Genomic DNA, 25922 nt, shown 5'->3' on the forward strand with positions numbered 1-25922 from the left:
TTGTTAAACGGTCATACTTTCAAAGTTGCACATCTCAAAATTTTGATTTTCGAGTTATCTAGTTGTAGCATTAAGGGGACGATATATATATATTGGCATTTTATGGTGTCTTCCAATCGGAGACGAGAATTTTCTCCCCAAGCCACGCCACCGCCGGACTGCAAAAGCGTGTAGTGCTTGTCCCATTAGATTACCCTTGCTTTTAGTGTGTGTGAACATTTGTCATATCAACTCTTTGATGAGTGTGTTTGGTGGCCCTGAAAAGGGCCGTTTGAAGAGCGAAACTTTGGAATGCGATTTAACCTCCGAAACCGTACAGGGTGCGTCCCTGACGCTTCAGAGCGTAGACAACATCCATAGCGGTAACGGTTTTACGCTTGGCGTGTTCAGTGTAGGTAACGGCATCACGGATGACGTTTTCCAGGAACACCTTCAACACACCACGAGTTTCCTCGTAGATAAGTCCGGAGATACGCTTGACTCCTCCACGACGAGCCAGACGACGGATTGCGGGCTTGGTGATACCCTGGATGTTATCACGCAAAACCTTGCGATGACGCTTGGCGCCTCCTTTTCCGAGTCCTTTGCCTCCCTTGCCACGGCCGGTCATTTTGGATGAATTTGGTTCTGTGTTCGACGACGGTAGTACTGGAACTGATGGCTGCGCCAAACACTAGCGGCCACTTTTATACCCACTCGAGGGTTGAGTTCTTCTTTCCTCTCTTGCTTGTTCTATTCTTCCGTGGCTTCCGATTGGTTGCCTGCATCGATATGAGCATATAAAAGAGGACTGCCTGGTTTTTTGACCCTCATTCTGTTTTCGCCATTCGTTTTGGCAAGACGCGTTCAGTTATCGCTCGTACCGAGAAATCAAACCTCGCTTTCGTGTTGCTGCCTGCAAATTCAGCCATCCCAGCCATGGGAAAAACCACTCCATCTGATGGAGTTCGCCCCACTGGCACCAAGCGCCGGCTCCCAAACACCACCGCTGCGGATTCGGTGGAACAAGCCAACAAGAAGCTACTCAGCTCCAACAAATACGCCACTCTGTCTTCCGATGGAGTCCAGAAGAAGGAGAAGTTGCCGCCCTTCTATGTCAAGGGAAACTCGATGAATCTCGTAAGGGATTTAAATCAGCTCATCGCCAAAGGGCTCCAAGCGGAACTGCGCCTCCTTACGGATGGCGTGAAAATTACGGTCCCATCAACTCCGCACTACAAATCGGTGACCGAGTACCTCGACGTGGTGAAAGCGGAATACTTCACCCACGACATCGCCTCTGAAAAGCCGCTTAAAGTGGTTTTGCGAGGCCTTCCCGACATGGAAACCAGTGAGCTGATGGACACTCTGAAGATTGCTAATCTGCAACTGGTGCAGATATTCAAGATGCGGCGCCACAACCAGGCCGTCAAATACCGCGACCAATTGTACCTGCTCCATCTGGTCAAAGGTTCAACAAACCTAACGGAACTGAAAAGTATCAGAGCTCTGGGCAACGTCGTCGTGCAATGGGAGCGGTACAAACCGGTCCACAGAGAAGTGACTCAATGCGGAAATTGCCTGAATTTCGGGCACGGATCGAAACACTGCCACATGAGAAGCCGTTGCTCCAAGTGTGGTGAAAATCATCGGTCGGCCTCCTGTGAAGTGGAAGCTGTTGTTGCCTGCCTGAACTGCGGGCAAAACCACTCCTCGATGAGCCGTACTTGCCCCAAACGGAACGAATTCATCAACATCCGCAAAACGGTGGCCCAAAGGACCCGCCCAAAGCCAAAGAAGGAAATCAACATCATTGGTGAAAATTTCCCGGAGCTATCGCTTCCATCCCAAACCCAACGGCACCCACCACCTCCGGTTTCCCCACCTGGTTTTCGCACATATGCGGAAGCGGCAAACACACCCCCAAGCGACGCACCATACTCCATGGACCAATTGGCGCTCCTGTTTTCCGAATTGGACAAGCAAACAAGGGCATGCCGTACCAACGATCAACAAGTAGCAGTAATGATGCGATTCTATTACCAGCATCGTAGCATTCTCTCTTCGACTGCTTAACTTCAATGCCTCTTCGGTGGCAAATAAACAGGTGGAAATCATTGAATTTCTCCGAACACACGAAATCGACGTCGCTCTCATAACGGAGACGCACCTAAAGCCAAACAAAAACTTCAGCCTACCAGATCATCAAGTCATTCGCGTGGACCGTATCACTGCAAGAAAAGGTGGTGTAGCTATAGCCATCCGACGTAACCTCAAGTTCCGAATGCTTCCGGATTTCCGCCTTAGCATCACCGAAGCTGTGGGCATCGAAATGACCTCCTCCAATGGACCTATCATCCTGATTGCGGCGTACTGTCCTATACAGTGCAAGGACGCAGACGGAACAACAACTCAGCTCAAAAACGACATCCAAATATTAACTCGAAGGCCCAGTAAATTCATCCTCGCCGGTGACCTTAACGCTCGCCACTCAATCTGGGGAAACACCCAGAGCAACAAAAACGGATCCGTGCTAGCCAACGATGCTCAAGCAGGGCATTATACAATTGTACACTCGGAGTCGCCCACGTACTTCTCCCCAGCCGGAGTGGGTTCAACTCTAGATATTATCCTCACCAACATCCCCGACAATGTAACGACACCTCAAGCCCTCACCGAACTGTCATCGGACCACTTGCCGGTAATCTTCGAGGTGAACACTTCAATCACCCTTCGTGAACCCCAGCGAAGAAGGAACTACCATCGCGCCGACTGGCCGCGATTCCAACAACTAGTTGAAGAAAGCCTGGACGACCATCACACGCTAAACACAACTGAGGACATCGATAGAGCGATCCAATCGATTACCGACGCAATCGGAGAGGCCGAGGATAGATTCATCCCAGCGACTACAATATCACGTGAGTTTTTACAACTGGATAGTGTCACTAAAAAAATTATTGCGGTTAGGAACAGCATAAGGAGACAATTCCAACGCACTCATAATCTTTCTAAAAAAATACTATGCAAGAAATTGAATAAGATAATAGCTAGTAGAGTCCAACAGATTAGAAATAATAAGTTTAGTAGGGATATTGAAAATTTACCAAACCACTCCAGGCCCTTCTGGCGTTTAACAAAGGTGCTAAAATCAAAACCGACACCTATCCCACCAATAGTTGACGGCAATGTTAAATATATTACACCAATTGAAAAGGCAAATACGATATCACGCCATTTCATGGCATCTCATAGACTAGGTCAAGGCATCGCTAGCCCGATGGAAGAGGCAGTAAGGGACAGTAAGACTCGCTTAACTGAAACACCAAATAATTTCCCAGCCAACCGAAAGGTTACAACAGAAGAACTAAAGTCCGCCATTAGATTCTCCCGTAACATGAAAGCCCCTGGCTTTGATGGTCTATTCAATATTGTCCTCAAGCATTTGGGTCCCAACGCGCACTCCCTCATTGTGGAAATATTCAATAGCTGCCTGGAGCTCAGCTACTTTCCGTCCGCTTGGAAGCTGTCCAAAGTTGTGCCGATCCACAAACCAGGGAAAGACCCCACACTCGCATCGAGCTACCGCCCAATCAGCTTGCTTTCGTCATTAAGTAAGTTGTTTGAAAAGTGTATCTATAGCAGGCTCCTTGAGCATGCAGAAGACAACAATATTCTCCTCGAAGAACAATTCGGGTTCAGACGGGGGCGTTCTACGATCCACCAACTCCAACGAGTCACCAACCTTGTGAGGCGGAACAAAGCGGTATCCAAGTCGACGGCGATGGCTTTTTTGGATATTGAAAAGGCGTTCGATAACGTGTGGCACGATGCCCTCACACACAAACTCCTCCGCTACAACTTTCCCACCTACCTGGTAAAGATTATAGCAAACTACCTCAGCGAAAGAACGTCGCAAGTGTGCATAGGAAGCTCCTCTTCGCTACCATACATTGTAAATGCAGGGGTCCCCCAAGGTAGTATCTTGGGGCCAATACTGTACAATCTCTTCACGTCGGATATCCCCGCCCTCCCAGGAAATGGCACTCTCTCACTTTTCGCAGACGACTCTGCGATAAGCTACGAGGGACGAGTCATAAGAGCACTGGTGCCAAAGCTCCAAAAAGGCATCGACGAATACACCACGTATCTCAAAACGTGGAAAATTTGCGTAAACGGAGCAAAAACCCAAACCATCATTTTCCCTCACAAAAATAGTTACCGGATGGTACCAGCAACAAACATCCAAGTGGAAGGAGCAGAAATACACTGGTCTGACGCTGTAAGCTACCTAGGCCTCATCATGGATAGCAAAATGCTTTTCCGCCAACACATCGATGAAAGAGTTACCAAAAGCACAATACTGCTCAAACGCCTCTACCCAATCATCAACCGTCGCTCGAAGGCCTCCCTAACAAACAAACTTGCGGTCTACAAGATGATCATATCCCCAATGCTGGAACATGCCTCGTCAATCTGGAGGGGGTGCGCAAGGACCCACTTGCAGAAATTGCAAGTCGTCCAAAACAATTTCTTGAGGATGATACTCAACCGCCCAAGGCGCACGCGAACAGCAGAACTTCATCGGCTAGCAAATATCGAACCTCTTACTGTAAGAATAAACACACAGGCTGAAAAAATCCAAACCAGGGCACTTGAATCTGAATCAGCAACAATTAGAAACATATATGCCTGAAAATTGCAACTAATTCCAAAACGGGATGACAATAGTTTATAGGATTAGGTTAAGTTAAATTGTAAGGAAAAAAAAAAAAAACTTTTTTAGGAATTAACCAAGTGGTTTAACTGTAAACTCGCGGAAAGCTATGTAAATTAAACTGAAATTATTCAAAACAGACGAAACTAAGCAGAAAAACTTGTAAAGTTGAAACTCTTACATTGTAAAATTACTGTACCAACAAACAAAAACTAGAAATAAAAACAATTGTAATAATAATAATTTTTGACCCTCATTCTGTCGCTGCGTTTCAACTGATCCGTTTGGATTGAAAGCAAATTAATCATCATCTAACACAATGGCCCGTACCAAGCAGACTGCTCGTAAGTCTACTGGAGGAAAAGCTCCTCGCAAGCAGCTGGCTACCAAAGCCGCTCGCAAGAGCGCCCCAGCCACCGGAGGTGTCAAGAAGCCTCACCGTTATCGGCCAGGAACCGTTGCTCTGCGTGAAATCCGTCGCTACCAAAAGTCGACTGAGCTGCTGATCCGCAAGCTGCCATTCCAGCGTCTGGTTCGTGAGATCGCCCAGGACTTCAAGACCGATCTGCGCTTCCAGAGCTCGGCTGTCATGGCCCTGCAGGAAGCGAGCGAGGCCTATCTGGTCGGTCTTTTCGAAGATACCAACCTTTGCGCCATCCACGCCAAGCGTGTCACCATTATGCCCAAGGACATCCAGCTGGCTCGCCGTATCCGTGGAGAACGCGCTTAAATTCGGTCTGCATTATAGTTGCCATTCTCAACAAAACGGCCCTTTTCAGGGCCACTAGAGCATTCCCTAAAAGAGTTGTGTGAGCAATTTTCCCTTCAGTGTACCTAAAACTGTTTGTTCCCCTGGGGGAACTACTTCCTAAAGCCCCTTGACCACCGAACGATCATACTCTCAACACTGATGAGGGGAGGTACGTCAACCAACCGACAACTCGAGTTGTCCCTTCATGCTTCGCTTTGCACACACTTTTGAATGTGCATCTCCAGCGCGGACTTCATTCTCTGGTACCGGCCGTATGTTTCCCCTTCTTCTTATGCTCTTTTCCGGATTCAGAAGCTTTCCCAGCTCGCCTCCCCTTGTTGCTACAAACTAGACAACTCGAACATCCAACATTGAAAGTTTGACCGTATGATTGAAACGTAATCTTTGGCTTGTTTACTTTGAATCACACCCCTATGATAGTTATAATTGTGGGGTTTGGAAATTGATTGATTCCCTCAATATTAGGAGCTCCTGATATAGCCTTTCCTCGAATAAATAATATAAGTTTTTAAATACTACCTGCTTCATCAACTCTTCTACTGTCAAGCAGTAGATAGTAGAAAATGGGGCAGGAACTGGATGAACAGTTTACCCTCCTCTCTCTTCAGGAACAGCTCACGCAGGGCTGGCTGTTTCAATGTTTTATGTTTCTGTTTCGGCAAATTGAACTCCAAAAATCGAAAGTTCGAGGTATCCCGAACAGAACATTTAAGAAGCCCAAACGTTTCCCCCCGCGGAATCTAGGAATTGATTCAGAAATGGTCATAATATGGCCGATATCTCTTCATCGATCCTCTCTGTGGCTAAATTAGATAAATCTGCAATATTTCAACAACAACTCTCTAGCGGTGGACTGGATATTGTCGTCCTGAAAAGGACGGTTTTTGGTTTGATGCACGCAGTGTAGTAACTTATGCCTTCTTCTCGGTTTTCTTCGGCAGCAAGACAGCCTGAATGTTGGGCAGAACACCACCTTGGGCGATGGTAACACCGGACAGCAGCTTGTTCAATTCTTCGTCGTTGCGGATGGCCAACTGCAGATGACGGGGAATGATTCTGGTCTTCTTGTTGTCACGGGCAGCGTTTCCTGCCAATTCGAGCACTTCAGCGGCCAGATATTCCATAACGGCAGCCAAGTAGACTGGAGCGCCGGCACCGACACGCTCGGCATAGTTGCCCTTCCGGAGCAGACGGTGAATACGACCGACTGGGAACTGCAATCCAGCGCGGTTGGAACGGGACTTTGCCTTTCCCTTAACTTTGCCTCCTTTGCCGCGGCCAGACATTTTGTGGTTGAGTTTGAGTGGACTTGAGAAACAAACGTTCACGAAGCGTACGTAAGCGGTACTGATGGTGATTTCACCGGATGAGGGTATCTTTTATACATGCGTAGCCCTGCGCTGCACTCATACTAGGATGGTACGAACGAAATGGATGAAGTAGCAAACGAAGCGAAGGGGCGGAACAGCGCTCACCATTCTACGGGTATAAAAGAGAACCGACTGGTTCGGTCGGGCATCAGTTTCAGTTTTCGTTTGGAATCTAAAACAACGTTAGCAGCACGATGGCACCGAAAACCAGCGGAAAGGCCGCGAAGAAATCCGGCAAGGCCCAGAAGAACATTGTCAAGGGCGATAAGAAGAAGAAGAAGCAGCGCAGGAAGGAAAGCTACGCCATCTACATCTACAAGGTGTTGAAGCAAGTTCACCCCGACACTGGCGTTTCGTCGAAAGCCATGAGCATCATGAACAGCTTCGTCAACGACATCTTTGAGCGTATTGCCGCCGAAGCCTCCCGCCTGGCCCACTACAACAAGCGTTCGACGATCACATCCCGCGAAATCCAAACCGCCGTCCGGCTTCTGCTCCCGGGAGAGTTGGCCAAGCACGCCGTTTCGGAAGGCACCAAGGCCGTCACCAAATACACCAGCTCCAAGTAAATGACGACCGACACTGCGTTCAATCACACCAAACCAAAAGGCCCTTTTCAGGGCCACTATTTCAATCCCGAAAAAGAGTTGATTTTGAAAATCTGACACTAGACTGTTTTATCACACTATTGAACCGACTGAGGTAGTGCCACGGCGGTGACTTCATACGTGACAACACCCCCCTCTCTTATCAGTTTGAATTTATTCAATTCATTTTATTTATTCGATGTTATCAGTTTCAGTATTGATTAATTATAACGATTACAGTTGCAGAGATTTGGATCCCCATTCAGCTGCGTAATAAATAATAGGAATTTAATTGTTAAGCAGTATAGGGAAAAATCTGTTCACAAAAAAACCCTAGATCTAAGTTTTTCCATCAGTTTGAATTTAAAACAAGAAGATCCACTTCGTACGTTCAACATTTCTGCTGATTGCAAAAAAAAAAATGTTGTGCCAGCCATGTTGTACCTTAACCACACTTCATTCACTAGCAGAACGTTTAAAGTTCAATATTTATGCTGATTGCCATGTTGCACCTTAACAACTTCATTTTTGCTATCGGTTGTGCTGCATGTTAGTAGTTTAGACAATTTTGACATCATAGGACTAGCTAGCTAGGCAGGCATGATGACAAGTTTCTTCTCAACGTATTGGAAAGAAGCTCATTATGTTTTCTAGCGTCCCATTACAAACGATCTCGTAAGAGCATCCCAGCAGTTCAGGCTATCATAATAACGTTTATCGAACAACAGTTCGTCCCCTTGATGCTACAACTAGATAACTCGAAATTTGAAATTTTTGACTTCAATATGTCAAAACATTTTTCTTAATTAGATCTGCAAAATATCCACAGGTCTTAAGCGTGTGATTCAAAATACACAAGTTAAAGATTATTTTTCAATCATAATCTCTGCGATTAACCATCACCTTGTTAAACGGTCATACTTTCAAAGTTGCACATCTCAAAATTTTGATTTTCGAGTTATCTAGTTGTAGCATTAAGGGGACGAGTTGATGCAAATGTTATCGATCGGATAAGCTCGATAATGCCATCAATCAGTTCCCATTGATGGGGCCCATTCACATAGCTCATGGGTGGGTGGTGTGTCTTCGAGATGTAACGGGTCAAACGAAACAATGGGTGGTGGGCGCGTTGCAAATGGTCATTGTTGGCGTTATGAAATTTGCGAATGATGGTGACATGACACGTTGTGTGGTTGCCATTCGGCTTCCTGGCTCGGGTGTTGCTCAGTACTAGCACGGACAGACACGTTGAACAGCCCCTGAGGGCACTGTACACAAAAATATATCTCGATCGGGGGAGTGTAGGGTGCAGTTTCTACACCGGGAACACGTGCCGTGGGGCATGTTAGGGACTTCCGAGAACAATTTGTCGCGAATTCAGCGCGACATGTCCGGTACTACTGCCGCCAGAAGAGATTGTATGGAATGTTCATTCGATGCAACTGCAGCTAGCAAAACCGATGCCTATTCGGGCAGATTTCGCACTAGCTCATTTGCAGATTCCACCGCAGGGAGGGTGCTTGCTTTGCTTGCTTGCTTCTTGAAGTAAAACATTCTCAGATAAACTAGATCCATAGTAGCACGTGCACTGTCCTTTTCCAATGCAGTTGCCGCCGATGGCTGAGGCAAATGCCAGCAATTTGCACACATTCGACCAACCAACAGTGCACAGGTGGAAGGTGATTAGTGTTTGGTGACATTGTTTTCCGGACAAAATGGCACAAACTCGTGTGACTGACGTCATAGTCGAGCCCAAGTTTTCGGTATGTTTGATGAAAAACATCAAATTAACATTGTTCAAAGTTTACTAAAACCAAACGCGTAACATCGCTCGTCGGCACTGGGAATGACTTTGTTTGAGGCTCATTAGGGGCCATTAGACACCGGCATACTGGCTATACCCGCATGTCACCGCAAAGAGCAACCATTCATGTTGCCAAATTCACCACCGCCGTGCAGGGTGGTATTGTTTCAATAGTTACTATTGATTGTTTTATCGAGCAAAGCCACACCATATGGCGCACGGGTGCTGTAAAGACATGTCTCAGCGGTGCTTCTCGCGAAACCGGCCCGATGTGGCGATGACGGGCTGCTAGCGAGACTCATGCACTCACCAAACGGACATACTAGACAGGCAAATACTTAGTGCGATTACCGGAAAAATGCGTTTTAAAAAGGTGTTACCAAAAATATGTACAATATTTCGCGAACAGTCATCCAGTGGACGACCATGTCTGCATCCCTAACACAGACGACGAAATCGAACACCGCACTGTTGCCAGAATTTCCGTCATTCATTCGTTTACTATCGCCATCGTGTGAGTGTTACTCTAGCTACCTATCGAGATGTCTGAAGTTGCCACTGAAGCCGCTGCCGCAGCCCCGGCTGCCTCGCCAGCCAAGACCAAGAAGCCAAGGGCCCCCAAGGGACAGGGCAAGCCGAAGAAGCCGTCGACCCACCCCCCAGTCAACGACATGGTTGTTGCTGCCATCAAAACCTTGAAGGAACGCAACGGATCGTCCCTGCAGGCCATCAAGAAGTACATCGCCGCCAACTACAAATGCGATGTCGCCAAGCTTGCCCCATTCCTCAAGAAGGCCTTGAAGAATGGCGTCGAGAAGGGCAAGTTCGTCCAAACCAAGGGCACCGGCGCTTCCGGTTCGTTCAAGCTGAAGGCTGAAGCTAAGAAGGCCGCCAGTGAGAAGAAACCGAAGAAGGCCGGCGAGAAGAAGGCCAAGAAGGCTACCGGAGAGAAGAAGAAGGCCACCAAGAAACCAGCTGGGGAGAAGAAGGCCAAGAAGCCAGCCGGCGAGAAGAAAGCCAAGAAGCCGGCTGCAGCCAAGAAAGCCAAAGCTGCTGGTGCCAAGGCTGCCAAAAAGGCCGGTGGTGTGAAGAAGGCTGCTGCTCCGAAGCAGAAGGCCACCAAACCTTCCAAGACCGCCGCCAAGAAGCCCAAGACCCCAAAACCGAAGAAGGCTGCCCCAGCCAAGAAAGCTGCCGCGAAGAAGACCGCTGCCAAGAAGTAAATTTGGGACAGCAACCGTACTGTTGTAAAACAGTATCTAACATCCAATCAGTCCTTTTCAGGACTACCATCCAAGTTTAGAACAAAGAGTTGCACAGTCAATGATATTCCATTCCTCTCACAGAGGGAAATAAATCCCCCCGAAAAGTTACGTGCACTTTGCCACTGAATGGCGAATTCTTCCCGAACCCTTTCGCAAATCAATAAAATTGGCCAATCATGCAGCACTGGCTGGCACTCACTGTAGCGGTGCATCCGTACCCAAAGCAAACCTCCACTAGAGGAACAGCTTTTGATACACTCGAATGATTCAAGGATTTGAAGACGTCTGTCGACTTAAAGGCTCCCCCAGATCTAAGCGACTTTTTACGGCGACAGCGACAAAAAAAAAAAAAAAAAAAAAAAAACGTCGCGATTTCGCTGATGCACTGTTTGATAAGCCACAGCGACGCGATTTCGCAGCGATTCGCGTCGTGTCAGTCAAGATGGTTCCATAGAAGAGTGCTTGCAGCGACACGACAACGAAATCGTGTCGCTGTCGCCGTAAAACGTCGCGTAGTTTTGGGGGAGCCTTATTTAAATCGGGTTGAGATTCGTAGCGTTGCCTTGTGAAACCAAAACATGTTTTCGCGGCAACCTGGAATCGAACCAAGGACCTTGCGATCGATAGGCCCGTGCGTTTTCAATACACTCAGGCAAATGGACTATCGAAATACATTGGATGCACTTATGAAAATTCGCCACAATAAATCGGGTTGAAATTCATAGCTTTGCCTTATGAAAGCCAAACATTGGCAACAAAAAATGTTTCTCGCAGCAACCTGGAATCGAACCAAGGACCTTGCGATCGTTAGGTCTGTGCGTACACCACGCGCCTACCGACGCCTGGATGTGAGTTGATGCTAAAACGAAACATAAAGCGTTCGTATGTCAAAATGCAAAATGTATGCATTTCGATAGTCTAGTTCACAGGTCCGTACGTACCGGACCTACTGGGCAGGCTGAGTATCGACATCCCAAGTAGAGCGGTCAAGTACAGTTTGCTGCTAATTACCAAAGTAATCTTGACAGCTGATCCAGTATGAGCGAACTGCCACTATTTTCCTTGCGGAATAATCAAATTACTCTTGTGGATGTTGCAAATTAAATTAATTGGCAGTAAAATATACTAAGCCCAGGGATTGGCTTCTGAAAATCTCAATCTTTCGGGGCCAATGGGTCGACCTTGCTCAGTATGTTTGATTTTCGTAATCCAATGCTGTTCCACTATTCCAAAGATGAGAGCAAATTAATACAGTTTGTGCTTGCCGCACAATTTCGTAGGTACCGAAGCAAGATTCAGAATCAGTCATCATCGTGCCTTTCGATTGATTCTGAACTGCACATAACGGGACTTCGATCGCCAACTTCCAGAGGAATAATTTCCCCACTGCGTGTAACTGATTTTAAGCGTGATTGGCGAATCGAACGCCTCACATCCCCATCGCAGTTTGGGTACGAGAGAAAGAGAGTGAGCACCGCCGCCATTTGCTTGCGTGCACCGAGAAAAATTTGCGGCTCGAAAATTTGGCCCTGAGCTCCTGACACTCAAATTGAAACCGGTAAATTACTTCCGCCGCTGTTACTACACGTGGAGCATTTCCGTTGGAGTGAACGCGTCTTCATTATCAAAATTTTTTGTGCTCATTCTTTTGATTTATTTCGCACATGGGGTTTTGCGAATGCCTCTTCTTCTTCTCATTTTTCTTGGCCGGCTTCTCACTTTATTTTTTATGTGACCATTTTGCTCACATGGCTTGTTGGGACCGACTTTACCACTACACTAAGGAAGGCCTTAACTGCTATTTATCAACATTATGCTCTTCAAGTGCGTCTTACTGCCGAGTTTCAGATAATTTGGCCGACAAAAACTCCAGATGCCAAAATAAATCAGTGTTTCATTAAATTGATGTTTCTCTAAAGTAATTAAATCTAGGGTGAATTAAAAAAATAAAACAAACCCACACATGTAGCAGCATCTACCTTACCTATTCAATTTGTAATCGATTAGTTAACTAATGAGAGATTAGAAACTCTTAAAATGCTGTTCCCAAGGAAATCTGGATTTATTGTGGTATGGATATTCAACAACTTAGGATTTTTTTTTTTTTTTGTATCCAATATGTTTGAGTGCAAAAACTTTCGGCAAGATTATTTTAGGCTAGTAAACTTTTCTTTCAAACTCTTGAGTCGAAAAGTTAGAGCCAAGCTCAAAAAATCAAACAAACATTGTACTACATTGCTAATTATTGAGAAAAGTGAAACCTTTTTAAGAAGTTAGTACCGTAAAATGGGGTGTTAAGGACTCGTGGGGTTTTAAGGGATTGAACTTCTCCATCAAGTTTGAAAAGTCACAAAAACGTCGGAAGTCGATATATCAGTCATCTGAAATGCTTGCTTTGTTCGGAGGATTGTGAGCTGCATTATGTGATCGGGGATATCTATTAATATTAGGTATTGTGGAGTCTAGATATTGAAAACGATTCAAACCATTTTTGAAAGAATTTTATTGGCAAAAAAGATTCAACTACAAAACAATGAAACAATATTAACAAAAATATGTGGGTAACCCAGAACATAAGTATATTTAATTGAGATCACAACGCAGACAAAAGCTTTTGAAAATGTTATCTAGATTTCGCCTTTTAATATTTCTTATGGAAAAAGTCTCTTTTTGAAAGTTAGCGGGGTGTTAGGGGATTATCTTTTCTACTTTTTCCAAGTTACAAAACTCGTTCGATTTATGCCGATATATATTCCATTATACTTTAGGCTTGTTCCGTGAAGTAAAACTGCATTGTAAAGGTTAAGGGGACTATTTTGTTTGTTACTGAATATTACTAAAATGTCTAGCCCTGAAAAAATGGGAATTTTTTTTTTTTATTTCTCAGAGGCACCCGAGTTGCGCGAAGAGTGAAACCAAATCTACCTATCGAACTGTCAAACTGTCTACCTATCGAGCAGACCAGCAAAACAAATAGGGGCTATTTTCGAAGACGAAGAAGAACAATCATTCAAAGAAGCAAATGCAAATATATAGGTTATGATCCTGTTGCATTTAAGTATCAAAACCAATTCAAGCCAATTTCAATATCGAGTTAGGGAGAGTTAACTGTATATAGGTTATGATCCTGTTGCATTCAAGTATCAAAAACAATTCAAGACAATTTTACGAAGTATTGACAGTTTCCAGATTAATAACTATGAAAGATCTAGCAGTTAAAAGAAAACGGTTTGCGTTTGCAGGAGTTCCAAGTTCGATAATATTGATGTATTATCTGATTAAGGTTGAGCATAACTTATGAAAATGAATGAAAGCATCAAAGTTATTGATCAAAAAGATTATGTTTTGTTGTTGGCATAATATGGTTTCATTTGCGAAAGTCAAATTCCTTTACAACCCTGTTTTGCAGTTACGTCAAAAATCACACATTTTCATGATTATCTCAGAAATCTGTCATAGGATCCTCAGCATTGTGTTTGGCACGCGACGAGAGAATACAGTACTGACCCGATTTTGTCAGCCAATTTTAGATTTGTCAAAAAATTGGTATCGTCATGCTTTACCACGTACCCTCTTTAAAAGTCCATGTAACCATGTCGAAATTTGAAATTCATCGAGGGGCTGACAAAATCGGGTCCTTACTGTAGTAGGGCTGTCCTTTGTTTAATTATTGACATACTAGAAGTTGCTTGAAAACACCCCATTTTACGGTAGACATTTCATCATCCACTTTCAATGCATTTCAATGAAAGCTTCGAAGCTTGAAAATGTTCGTTCAAAACGATTTTCCCGGTGACCTTCTCAAATTCCCGTCTTTCTCCCGGTTCGGTGATTCGTTTCGTTTCGGGTGCGCGAACACAATTCCAGTGCTTGTAAATATTGATTGCAACCGCATCCAGTGAGCGGGACATTATGGGACATTTCTCATAAGGCACAGTGTGGAACATGATGAAATATTTGTTCGTCCATCGCATTGTGGAACCGAGCGAGGCAAACTAAGAAGTTCCTAACGCAATCCTAATGGAATTTGATGAGGGTGAAATAGGGAGTGGTACGACGAGCGTTCCGTACCTTACACTGAAGTCCGGAGTTGAGATGCATGCACGTGAGATTGGTATGGAAAGATGCACGCACTGGATTTCACCGGCGTGGCATCATAGCGGTTGTTGTTTTCGAACCGAAACCGAAGCACAACAAGTAAGTAACAACAGTAGTGTGCCACCCCGGGAAATGACAGTGCTGACTAGACTAGACTATGTATGTATATATATCGTCCCCTTGATGCTACAACTAGATAACTCGAAATTCGAAATTTTTGACTTCAATATGTCAAAACATTTTTCTTAATTAGATCTGCAAAATATCCACAGGTCTTAAGCGTGTGATTCAAAATACACAAGTTAAAGATTATTTTTCAATCATAATCTCTGCGATTAACCATCACCTTGTTAAACGGTCATACTTTCAAAGTTGCACATCTCAAAATTTTGATTTTCGAGTTATCTAGTTGTAGCATTAAGGGGACGATATATATATATTGGCATTTTATGGTGTCTTCCAATCGGAGACGAGAATTTTCTCCCCAAGCCACGCCACCGCCGGACTGCAAAAGCGTGTAGTGCTTGTCCCATTAGATTACCCTTGCTTTTAGTGTGTGTGAACATTTGTCATATCAACTCTTTGATGAGTGTGTTTGGTGGCCCTGAAAAGGGCCGTTTGAAGAGCGAAACTTTGGAATGCGATTTAACCTCCGAAACCGTACAGGGTGCGTCCCTGACGCTTCAGAGCGTAGACAACATCCATAGCGGTAACGGTTTTACGCTTGGCGTGTTCAGTGTAGGTAACGGCATCACGGATGACGTTTTCCAGGAACACCTTCAACACACCACGAGTTTCCTCGTAGATAAGTCCGGAGATACGCTTGACTCCTCCACGACGAGCCAGACGACGGATTGCGGGCTTGGTGATACCCTGGATGTTATCACGCAAAACCTTGCGATGACGCTTGGCGCCTCCTTTTCCGAGTCCTTTGCCTCCCTTGCCACGGCCGGTCATTTTGGATGAATTTGGTTCTGTGTTCGACGACGGTAGTACTGGAACTGATGGCTGCGCCAAACACTAGCGGCCACTTTTATACCCACTCGAGGGTTGAGTTCTTCTTTCCTCTCTTGCTTGTTCTATTCTTCCGTGGCTTCCGATTGGTTGCCTGCATCGATATGAGCATATAAAAGAGGACTGCCTGGTTTTTTGACCCTCATTCTGTCGCTGCGTTTCAACTGATCCGTTTGGATTGAAAGCAAATTAATCATCATCTAACACAATGGCCCGTACCAAGCAGACTGCTCGTAAGTCTACTGGAGGAAAAGCTCCTCGCAAGCAGCTGGCTACCAAAGCCGCTCGCAAGAGCGCCCCAGCCACCGGAGGTGTCAAGAAGCCTCACCGTTATCGGCCAGGAACCGTTGCTCTGCGTGAAATCCGTCGCTACCAAAAGTCGACTGAGCTGCTGATCCGCAAGCTGCCATTCCAGCGTCTGGTTCGTGAGATCGCCCAGGACTTCAAGACCGATCTGCGCTTCCAGAGCTCGGCTGTCATGGCCCTGCAGGAAGCGAGCGAGGCCTATCTGGTCGGTCTTTTCGAAGATACCAACCTTTGCGCCATCCACGCCAAGCGTGTCACCATTATGCCCAAGGACATCCAGCTGGCTCGCCGTATCCGTGGAGAACGCGCTTAAATTCGGTCTGCATTATAGTTGCCATTCTCAACAAAACGGCCCTTTTCAGGGCCACTAGAGCATTCCCTAAAAGAGTTGTGTGAGCAATTTTCCCTTCAGTGTACCTAAAACTGTTTGTTCCCCTGGGGGAACTACTTCCTAAAGCCCCTTGACCACCGAACGATCATACTCTCAACACTGATGAGGGGAGGTACGTCAACCAACCGACAACTCGAGTTGTCCCTTCATGCTTCGCTTTGCACACACTTTTGAATGTGCATCTCCAGCGCGGACTTCATTCTCTGGTACCGGCCGTATGTTTCCCCTTCTTCTTATGCTCTTTTCCGGATTCAGAAGCTTTCCCAGCTCGCCTCCCCTTGTTGCTACAAACTAGACAACTCGAACATCCAACATTGAAAGTTTGACCGTATGATTGAAACGTAATCTTTGGCTTGTTTACTTTGAATCACACCCCTATGATAGTTATAATTGTGGGGTTTGGAAATTGATTGATTCCCTCAATATTAGGAGCTCCTGATATAGCCTTTCCTCGAATAAATAATATAAGTTTTTAAATACTACCTGCTTCATCAACTCTTCTACTGTCAAGCAGTAGATAGTAGAAAATGGGGCAGGAACTGGATGAACAGTTTACCCTCCTCTCTCTTCAGGAACAGCTCACGCAGGGCTGGCTGTTTCAATGTTTTATGTTTCTGTTTCGGCAAATTGAACTCCAAAAATCGAAAGTTCGAGGTATCCCGAACAGAACATTTAAGAAGCCCAAACGTTTCCCCCCGCGGAATCTAGGAATTGATTCAGAAATGGTCATAATATGGCCGATATCTCTTCATCGATCCTCTCTGTGGCTAAATTAGATAAATCTGCAATATTTCAACAACAACTCTCTAGCGGTGGACTGGATATTGTCGTCCTGAAAAGGACGGTTTTTGGTTTGATGCACGCAGTGTAGTAACTTATGCCTTCTTCTCGGTTTTCTTCGGCAGCAAGACAGCCTGAATGTTGGGCAGAACACCACCTTGGGCGATGGTAACACCGGACAGCAGCTTGTTCAATTCTTCGTCGTTGCGGATGGCCAACTGCAGATGACGGGGAATGATTCTGGTCTTCTTGTTGTCACGGGCAGCGTTTCCTGCCAATTCGAGCACTTCAGCGGCCAGATATTCCATAACGGCAGCCAAGTAGACTGGAGCGCCGGCACCGACACGCTCGGCATAGTTGCCCTTCCGGAGCAGACGGTGAATACGACCGACTGGGAACTGCAATCCAGCGCGGTTGGAACGGGACTTTGCCTTTCCCTTAACTTTGCCTCCTTTGCCGCGGCCAGACATTTTGTGGTTGAGTTTGAGTGGACTTGAGAAACAAACGTTCACGAAGCGTACGTAAGCGGTACTGATGGTGATTTCACCGGATGAGGGTATCTTTTATACATGCGTAGCCCTGCGCTGCACTCATACTAGGATGGTACGAACGAAATGGATGAAGTAGCAAACGAAGCGAAGGGGCGGAACAGCGCTCACCATTCTACGGGTATAAAAGAGAACCGACTGGTTCGGTCGGGCATCAGTTTCAGTTTTCGTTTGGAATCTAAAACAACGTTAGCAGCACGATGGCACCGAAAACCAGCGGAAAGGCCGCGAAGAAATCCGGCAAGGCCCAGAAGAACATTGTCAAGGGCGATAAGAAGAAGAAGAAGCAGCGCAGGAAGGAAAGCTACGCCATCTACATCTACAAGGTGTTGAAGCAAGTTCACCCCGACACTGGCGTTTCGTCGAAAGCCATGAGCATCATGAACAGCTTCGTCAACGACATCTTTGAGCGTATTGCCGCCGAAGCCTCCCGCCTGGCCCACTACAACAAGCGTTCGACGATCACATCCCGCGAAATCCAAACCGCCGTCCGGCTTCTGCTCCCGGGAGAGTTGGCCAAGCACGCCGTTTCGGAAGGCACCAAGGCCGTCACCAAATACACCAGCTCCAAGTAAATGACGACCGACACTGCGTTCAATCACACCAAACCAAAAGGCCCTTTTCAGGGCCACTATTTCAATCCCGAAAAAGAGTTGATTTTGAAAATCTGACACTAGACTGTTTTATCACACTATTGAACCGACTGAGGTAGTGCCACGGCGGTGACTTCATACGTGACAACACCCCCCTCTCTTATCAGTTTGAATTTATTCAATTCATTTTATTTATTCGATGTTATCAGTTTCAGTATTGATTAATTATAACGATTACAGTTGCAGAGATTTGGATCCCCATTCAGCTGCGTAATAAATAATAGGAATTTAATTGTTAAGCAGTATAGGGAAAAATCTGTTCACAAAAAAACCCTAGATCTAAGTTTTTCCATCAGTTTGAATTTAAAACAAGAAGATCCACTTCGTACGTTCAACATTTCTGCTGATTGCAAAAAAAAAAATGTTGTGCCAGCCATGTTGTACCTTAACCACACTTCATTCACTAGCAGAACGTTTAAAGTTCAATATTTATGCTGATTGCCATGTTGCACCTTAACAACTTCATTTTTGCTATCGGTTGTGCTGCATGTTAGTAGTTTAGACAATTTTGACATCATAGGACTAGCTAGCTAGGCAGGCATGATGACAAGTTTCTTCTCAACGTATTGGAAAGAAGCTCATTATGTTTTCTAGCGTCCCATTACAAACGATCTCGTAAGAGCATCCCAGCAGTTCAGGCTATCATAATAACGTTTATCGAACAACAGTTCGTCCCCTTGATGCTACAACTAGATAACTCGAAATTTGAAATTTTTGACTTCAATATGTCAAAACATTTTTCTTAATTAGATCTGCAAAATATCCACAGGTCTTAAGCGTGTGATTCAAAATACACAAGTTAAAGATTATTTTTCAATCATAATCTCTGCGATTAACCATCACCTTGTTAAACGGTCATACTTTCAAAGTTGCACATCTCAAAATTTTGATTTTCGAGTTATCTAGTTGTAGCATTAAGGGGACGAGTTGATGCAAATGTTATCGATCGGATAAGCTCGATAATGCCATCAATCAGTTCCCATTGATGGGGCCCATTCACATAGCTCATGGGTGGGTGGTGTGTCTTCGAGATGTAACGGGTCAAACGAAACAATGGGTGGTGGGCGCGTTGCAAATGGTCATTGTTGGCGTTATGAAATTTGCGAATGATGGTGACATGACACGTTGTGTGGTTGCCATTCGGCTTCCTGGCTCGGGTGTTGCTCAGTACTAGCACGGACAGACACGTTGAACAGCCCCTGAGGGCACTGTACACAAAAATATATCTCGATCGGGGGAGTGTAGGGTGCAGTTTCTACACCGGGAACACGTGCCGTGGGGCATGTTAGGGACTTCCGAGAACAATTTGTCGCGAATTCAGCGCGACATGTCCGGTACTACTGCCGCCAGAAGAGATTGTATGGAATGTTCATTCGATGCAACTGCAGCTAGCAAAACCGATGCCTATTCGGGCAGATTTCGCACTAGCTCATTTGCAGATTCCACCGCAGGGAGGGTGCTTGCTTTGCTTGCTTGCTTCTTGAAGTAAAACATTCTCAGATAAACTAGATCCATAGTAGCACGTGCACTGTCCTTTTCCAATGCAGTTGCCGCCGATGGCTGAGGCAAATGCCAGCAATTTGCACACATTCGACCAACCAACAGTGCACAGGTGGAAGGTGATTAGTGTTTGGTGACATTGTTTTCCGGACAAAATGGCACAAACTCGTGTGACTGACGTCATAGTCGAGCCCAAGTTTTCGGTATGTTTGATGAAAAACATCAAATTAACATTGTTCAAAGTTTACTAAAACCAAACGCGTAACATCGCTCGTCGGCACTGGGAATGACTTTGTTTGAGGCTCATTAGGGGCCATTAGACACCGGCATACTGGCTATACCCGCATGTCACCGCAAAGAGCAACCATTCATGTTGCCAAATTCACCACCGCCGTGCAGGGTGGTATTGTTTCAATAGTTACTATTGATTGTTTTATCGAGCAAAGCCACACCATATGGCGCACGGGTGCTGTAAAGACATGTCTCAGCGGTGCTTCTCGCGAAACCGGCCCGATGTGGCGATGACGGGCTGCTAGCGAGACTCATGCACTCACCAAACGGACATACTAGACAGGCAAATACTTAGTGCGATTACCGGAAAAATGCGTTTTAAAAAGGTGTTACCAAAAATATGTACAATATTTCGCGAACAGTCATCCAGTGGACGACCATGTCTGCATCCCTAACACAGACGACGAAATCGAACACCGCACTGTTGCCAGAATTTCCGTCATTCATTCGTTTACTATCGCCATCGTGTGAGTGTTACTCTAGCTACCTATCGAGATGTCTGAAGTTGCCACTGAAGCCGCTGCCGCAGCCCCGGCTGCCTCGCCAGCCAAGACCAAGAAGCCAAGGGCCCCCAAGGGACAGGGCAAGCCGAAGAAGCCGTCGACCCACCCCCCAGTCAACGACATGGTTGTTGCTGCCATCAAAACCTTGAAGGAACGCAACGGATCGTCCCTGCAGGCCATCAAGAAGTACATCGCCGCCAACTACAAATGCGATGTCGCCAAGCTTGCCCCATTCCTCAAGAAGGCCTTGAAGAATGGCGTCGAGAAGGGCAAGTTCGTCCAAACCAAGGGCACCGGCGCTTCCGGTTCGTTCAAGCTGAAGGCTGAAGCTAAGAAGGCCGCCAGTGAGAAGAAACCGAAGAAGGCCGGCGAGAAGAAGGCCAAGAAGGCTACCGGAGAGAAGAAGAAGGCCACCAAGAAACCAGCTGGGGAGAAGAAGGCCAAGAAGCCAGCCGGCGAGAAGAAAGCCAAGAAGCCGGCTGCAGCCAAGAAAGCCAAAGCTGCTGGTGCCAAGGCTGCCAAAAAGGCCGGTGGTGTGAAGAAGGCTGCTGCTCCGAAGCAGAAGGCCACCAAACCTTCCAAGACCGCCGCCAAGAAGCCCAAGACCCCAAAACCGAAGAAGGCTGCCCCAGCCAAGAAAGCTGCCGCGAAGAAGACCGCTGCCAAGAAGTAAATTTGGGACAGCAACCGTACTGTTGTAAAACAGTATCTAACATCCAATCAGTCCTTTTCAGGACTACCATCCAAGTTTAGAACAAAGAGTTGCACAGTCAATGATATTCCATTCCTCTCACAGAGGGAAATAAATCCCCCCGAAAAGTTACGTGCACTTTGCCACTGAATGGCGAATTCTTCCCGAACCCTTTCGCAAATCAATAAAATTGGCCAATCATGCAGCACTGGCTGGCACTCACTGTAGCGGTGCATCCGTACCCAAAGCAAACCTCCACTAGAGGAACAGCTTTTGATACACTCGAATGATTCAAGGATTTGAAGACGTCTGTCGACTTAAAGGCTCCCCCAGATCTAAGCGACTTTTTACGGCGACAGCGACAAAAAAAAAAAAAAAAAAAAAAAACGTCGCGATTTCGCTGATGCACTGTTTGATAAGCCACAGCGACGCGATTTCGCAGCGATTCGCGTCGTGTCAGTCAAGATGGTTCCATAGAAGAGTGCTTGCAGCGACACGACAACGAAATCGTGTCGCTGTCGCCGTAAAACGTCGCGTAGTTTTGGGGGAGCCTTATTTAAATCGGGTTGAGATTCGTAGCGTTGCCTTGTGAAACCAAAACATGTTTTCGCGGCAACCTGGAATCGAACCAAGGACCTTGCGATCGATAGGCCCGTGCGTTTTCAATACACTCAGGCAAATGGACTATCGAAATACATTGGATGCACTTATGAAAATTCGCCACAATAAATCGGGTTGAAATTCATAGCTTTGCCTTATGAAAGCCAAACATTGGCAACAAAAAATGTTTCTCGCAGCAACCTGGAATCGAACCAAGGACCTTGCGATCGTTAGGTCTGTGCGTACACCACGCGCCTACCGACGCCTGGATGTGAGTTGATGCTAAAACGAAACATAAAGCGTTCGTATGTCAAAATGCAAAATGTATGCATTTCGATAGTCTAGTTCACAGGTCCGTACGTACCGGACCTACTGGGCAGGCTGAGTATCGACATCCCAAGTAGAGCGGTCAAGTACAGTTTGCTGCTAATTACCAAAGTAATCTTGACAGCTGATCCAGTATGAGCGAACTGCCACTATTTTCCTTGCGGAATAATCAAATTACTCTTGTGGATGTTGCAAATTAAATTAATTGGCAGTAAAATATACTAAGCCCAGGGATTGGCTTCTGAAAATCTCAATCTTTCGGGGCCAATGGGTCGACCTTGCTCAGTATGTTTGATTTTCGTAATCCAATGCTGTTCCACTATTCCAAAGATGAGAGCAAATTAATACAGTTTGTGCTTGCCGCACAATTTCGTAGGTACCGAAGCAAGATTCAGAATCAGTCATCATCGTGCCTTTCGATTGATTCTGAACTGCACATAACGGGACTTCGATCGCCAACTTCCAGAGGAATAATTTCCCCACTGCGTGTAACTGATTTTAAGCGTGATTGGCGAATCGAACGCCTCACATCCCCATCGCAGTTTGGGTACGAGAGAAAGAGAGTGAGCACCGCCGCCATTTGCTTGCGTGCACCGAGAAAAATTTGCGGCTCGAAAATTTGGCCCTGAGCTCCTGACACTCAAATTGAAACCGGTAAATTACTTCCGCCGCTGTTACTACACGTGGAGCATTTCCGTTGGAGTGAACGCGTCTTCATTATCAAAATTTTTTGTGCTCATTCTTTTGATTTATTTCGCACATGGGGTTTTGCGAATGCCTCTTCTTCTTCTCATTTTTCTTGGCCGGCTTCTCACTTTATTTTTTATGTGACCATTTTGCTCACATGGCTTGTTGGGACCGACTTTACCACTACACTAAGGAAGGCCTTAACTGCTATTTATCAACATTATGCTCTTCAAGTGCGTCTTACTGCCGAGTTTCAGATAATTTGGCCGACAAAAACTCCAGATGCCAAAATAAATCAGTGTTTCATTAAATTGATGTTTCTCTAAAGTAATTAAATCTAGGGTGAATTAAAAAAATAAAACAAACCCACACATGTAGCAGCATCTACCTTACCTATTCAATTTGTAATCGATTAGTTAACTAATGAGAGATTAGAAACTCTTAAAATGCTGTTCCCAAGGAAATCTGGATTTATTGTGGTATGGATATTCAACAACTTAGGATTTTTTTTTTTTTTTTGTATCCAATATGTTTGAGTGCAAAAACTTTCGGCAAGATTATTTTAGGCTAGTAAACTTTTCTTTCAAACTCTTGAGTCGAAAAGTTAGAGCCAAGCTCAAAAAATCAAACAAACATTGTACTACATTGCTAATTATTGAGAAAAGTGAAACCTTTTTAAGAAGTTAGTACCGTAAAATGGGGTGTTAAGGACTCGTGGGGTTTTAAGGGATTGAACTTCTCCATCAAGTTTGAAAAGTCACAAAAACGTCGGAAGTCGATATATCAGTCATCTGAAATGCTTGCTTTGTTCGGAGGATTGTGAGCTGCATTATGTGATCGGGGATATCTATTAATATTAGGTATTGTGGAGTCTAGATATTGAAAACGATTCAAACCATTTTTGAAAGAATTTTATTGGCAAAAAAGATTCAACTACAAAACAATGAAACAATATTAACAAAAATATGTGGGTAACCCAGAACATAAGTATATTTAATTGAGATCACAACGCAGACAAAAGCTTTTGAAAATGTTATCTAGATTTCGCCTTTTAATATTTCTTATGGAAAAAGTCTCTTTTTGAAAGTTAGCGGGGTGTTAGGGGATTATCTTTTCTACTTTTTCCAAGTTACAAAACTCGTTCGATTTATGCCGATATATATTCCATTATACTTTAGGCTTGTTCCGTGAAGTAAAACTGCATTGTAAAGGTTAAGGGGACTATTTTGTTTGTTACTGAATATTACTAAAATGTCTAGCCCTGAAAAAATGGGAATTTTTTTTTTTTATTTCTCAGAGGCACCCGAGTTGCGCGAAGAGTGAAACCAAATCTACCTATCGAACTGTCAAACTGTCTACCTATCGAGCAGACCAGCAAAACAAATAGGGGCTATTTTCGAAGACGAAGAAGAACAATCATTCAAAGAAGCAAATGCAAATATATAGGTTATGATCCTGTTGCATTTAAGTATCAAAACCAATTCAAGCCAATTTCAATATCGAGTTAGGGAGAGTTAACTGTATATAGGTTATGATCCTGTTGCATTCAAGTATCAAAAACAATTCAAGACAATTTTACGAAGTATTGACAGTTTCCAGATTAATAACTATGAAAGATCTAGCAGTTAAAAGAAAACGGTTTGCGTTTGCAGGAGTTCCAAGTTCGATAATATTGATGTATTATCTGATTAAGGTTGAGCATAACTTATGAAAATGAATGAAAGCATCAAAGTTATTGATCAAAAAGATTATGTTTTGTTGTTGGCATAATATGGTTTCATTTGCGAAAGTCAAATTCCTTTACAACCCTGTTTTGCAGTTACGTCAAAAATCACACATTTTCATGATTATCTCAGAAATCTGTCATAGGATCCTCAGCATTGTGTTTGGCACGCGACGAGAGAATACAGTACTGACCCGATTTTGTCAGCCAATTTTAGATTTGTCAAAAAATTGGTATCGTCATGCTTTACCACGTACCCTCTTTAAAAGTCCATGTAACCATGTCGAAATTTGAAATTCATCGAGGGGCTGACAAAATCGGGTCCTTACTGTAGTAGGGCTGTCCTTTGTTTAATTATTGACATACTAGAAGTTGCTTGAAAACACCCCATTTTACGGTAGACATTTCATCATCCACTTTCAATGCATTTCAATGAAAGCTTCGAAGCTTGAAAATGTTCGTTCAAAACGATTTTCCCGGTGACCTTCTCAAATTCCCGTCTTTCTCCCGGTTCGGTGATTCGTTTCGTTTCGGGTGCGCGAACACAATTCCAGTGCTTGTAAATATTGATTGCAACCGCATCCAGTGAGCGGGACATTATGGGACATTTCTCATAAGGCACAGTGTGGAACATGATGAAATATTTGTTCGTCCATCGCATTGTGGAACCGAGCGAGGCAAACTAAGAAGTTCCTAACGCAATCCTAATGGAATTTGATGAGGGTGAAATAGGGAGTGGTACGACGAGCGTTCCGTACCTTACACTGAAGTCCGGAGTTGAGATGCATGCACGTGAGATTGGTATGGAAAGATGCACGCACTGGATTTCACCGGCGTGGCATCATAGCGGTTGTTGTTTTCGAACCGAAACCGAAGCACAACAAGTAAGTAACAACAGTAGTGTGCCACCCCGGGAAATGACAGTGCTGACTAGACTAGACTATGTATGTATATATATCGTCCCCTTGATGCTACAACTAGATAACTCGAAATTCGAAATTTTTGACTTCAATATGTCAAAACATTTTTCTTAATTAGATCTGCAAAATATCCACAGGTCTTAAGCGTGTGATTCAAAATACACAAGTTAAAGATTATTTTTCAATCATAATCTCTGCGATTAACCATCACCTTGTTAAACGGTCATACTTTCAAAGTTGCACATCTCAAAATTTTGATTTTCGAGTTATCTAGTTGTAGCATTAAGGGGACGATATATATATATTGGCATTTTATGGTGTCTTCCAATCGGAGACGAGAATTTTCTCCCCAAGCCACGCCACCGCCGGACTGCAAAAGCGTGTAGTGCTTGTCCC

The 25922-nt window shown here is 44.8% G+C and overlaps 10 protein-coding genes across 10 annotated transcripts; 6 read left to right on the forward strand and 4 right to left on the reverse strand.

Moving 5' to 3' along the window:
* Window positions 1–251: 251 nt before the first annotated feature.
* Window positions 252–818, reverse strand: LOC110680698 (histone H4). The gene has a single exon (XM_021856489.1). It carries the CDS (start codon window positions 608–610, stop codon window positions 299–301), a length of 312 nt encoding a protein of 103 aa, XP_021712181.1. The 5' UTR covers window positions 611–818; the 3' UTR covers window positions 252–298.
* Window positions 819–4925: 4107 nt separating this feature from the next.
* Window positions 4926–5481, forward strand: LOC110680695 (histone H3). The gene has a single exon (XM_021856485.1). The coding sequence runs from the start codon at window positions 5016–5018 to the stop codon at window positions 5424–5426; it is 411 nt and encodes a 136-aa protein (XP_021712177.1). The 5' UTR covers window positions 4926–5015; the 3' UTR covers window positions 5427–5481.
* An 847-nt stretch (window positions 5482–6328) lies between these two features.
* Window positions 6329–6850, reverse strand: LOC110680697 (histone H2A). Its single transcript, XM_021856488.1, has one exon. The coding sequence runs from the start codon at window positions 6752–6754 to the stop codon at window positions 6380–6382; it is 375 nt and encodes a 124-aa protein (XP_021712180.1). The 5' UTR covers window positions 6755–6850; the 3' UTR covers window positions 6329–6379.
* Window positions 6851–6908: 58 nt separating this feature from the next.
* LOC110680696 (histone H2B) lies at window positions 6909–7459 on the forward strand. Its single transcript, XM_021856487.1, has one exon. It carries the CDS (start codon window positions 7033–7035, stop codon window positions 7405–7407), a length of 375 nt encoding a protein of 124 aa, XP_021712179.1. The 5' UTR covers window positions 6909–7032; the 3' UTR covers window positions 7408–7459.
* Window positions 7460–8356: 897 nt separating this feature from the next.
* On the forward strand, window positions 8357–10600 carry LOC110680705 (histone H1-like). The gene has a single exon (XM_021856494.1). It carries the CDS (start codon window positions 9772–9774, stop codon window positions 10450–10452), a length of 681 nt encoding a protein of 226 aa, XP_021712186.1. The 5' UTR covers window positions 8357–9771; the 3' UTR covers window positions 10453–10600.
* A 4596-nt stretch (window positions 10601–15196) lies between these two features.
* Window positions 15197–15644, reverse strand: LOC110680680 (histone H4). Its single transcript, XM_021856472.1, has one exon. It carries the CDS (start codon window positions 15547–15549, stop codon window positions 15238–15240), a length of 312 nt encoding a protein of 103 aa, XP_021712164.1. The 5' UTR covers window positions 15550–15644; the 3' UTR covers window positions 15197–15237.
* A 73-nt stretch (window positions 15645–15717) lies between these two features.
* On the forward strand, window positions 15718–16279 carry LOC110680674 (histone H3). The gene has a single exon (XM_021856466.1). The coding sequence runs from the start codon at window positions 15815–15817 to the stop codon at window positions 16223–16225; it is 411 nt and encodes a 136-aa protein (XP_021712158.1). The 5' UTR covers window positions 15718–15814; the 3' UTR covers window positions 16226–16279.
* Window positions 16280–17127: 848 nt separating this feature from the next.
* LOC110680678 (histone H2A) lies at window positions 17128–17649 on the reverse strand. The gene has a single exon (XM_021856470.1). The coding sequence runs from the start codon at window positions 17551–17553 to the stop codon at window positions 17179–17181; it is 375 nt and encodes a 124-aa protein (XP_021712162.1). The 5' UTR covers window positions 17554–17649; the 3' UTR covers window positions 17128–17178.
* A 58-nt stretch (window positions 17650–17707) lies between these two features.
* LOC110680676 (histone H2B) lies at window positions 17708–18258 on the forward strand. Its single transcript, XM_021856468.1, has one exon. The coding sequence runs from the start codon at window positions 17832–17834 to the stop codon at window positions 18204–18206; it is 375 nt and encodes a 124-aa protein (XP_021712160.1). The 5' UTR covers window positions 17708–17831; the 3' UTR covers window positions 18207–18258.
* An 897-nt stretch (window positions 18259–19155) lies between these two features.
* On the forward strand, window positions 19156–21399 carry LOC110680672 (histone H1-like). The gene has a single exon (XM_021856463.1). It carries the CDS (start codon window positions 20571–20573, stop codon window positions 21249–21251), a length of 681 nt encoding a protein of 226 aa, XP_021712155.1. The 5' UTR covers window positions 19156–20570; the 3' UTR covers window positions 21252–21399.
* Window positions 21400–25922: the final 4523 nt, after the last annotated feature.

This window comes from Aedes aegypti, unplaced genomic scaffold (assembly GCF_002204515.2).
Source record: "Aedes aegypti strain LVP_AGWG unplaced genomic scaffold, AaegL5.0 Primary Assembly AGWG_AaegL5_hic_scaff_1748_PBJ_arrow, whole genome shotgun sequence".
NCBI lineage: Eukaryota > Metazoa > Arthropoda > Insecta > Diptera > Culicidae > Aedes > Aedes aegypti.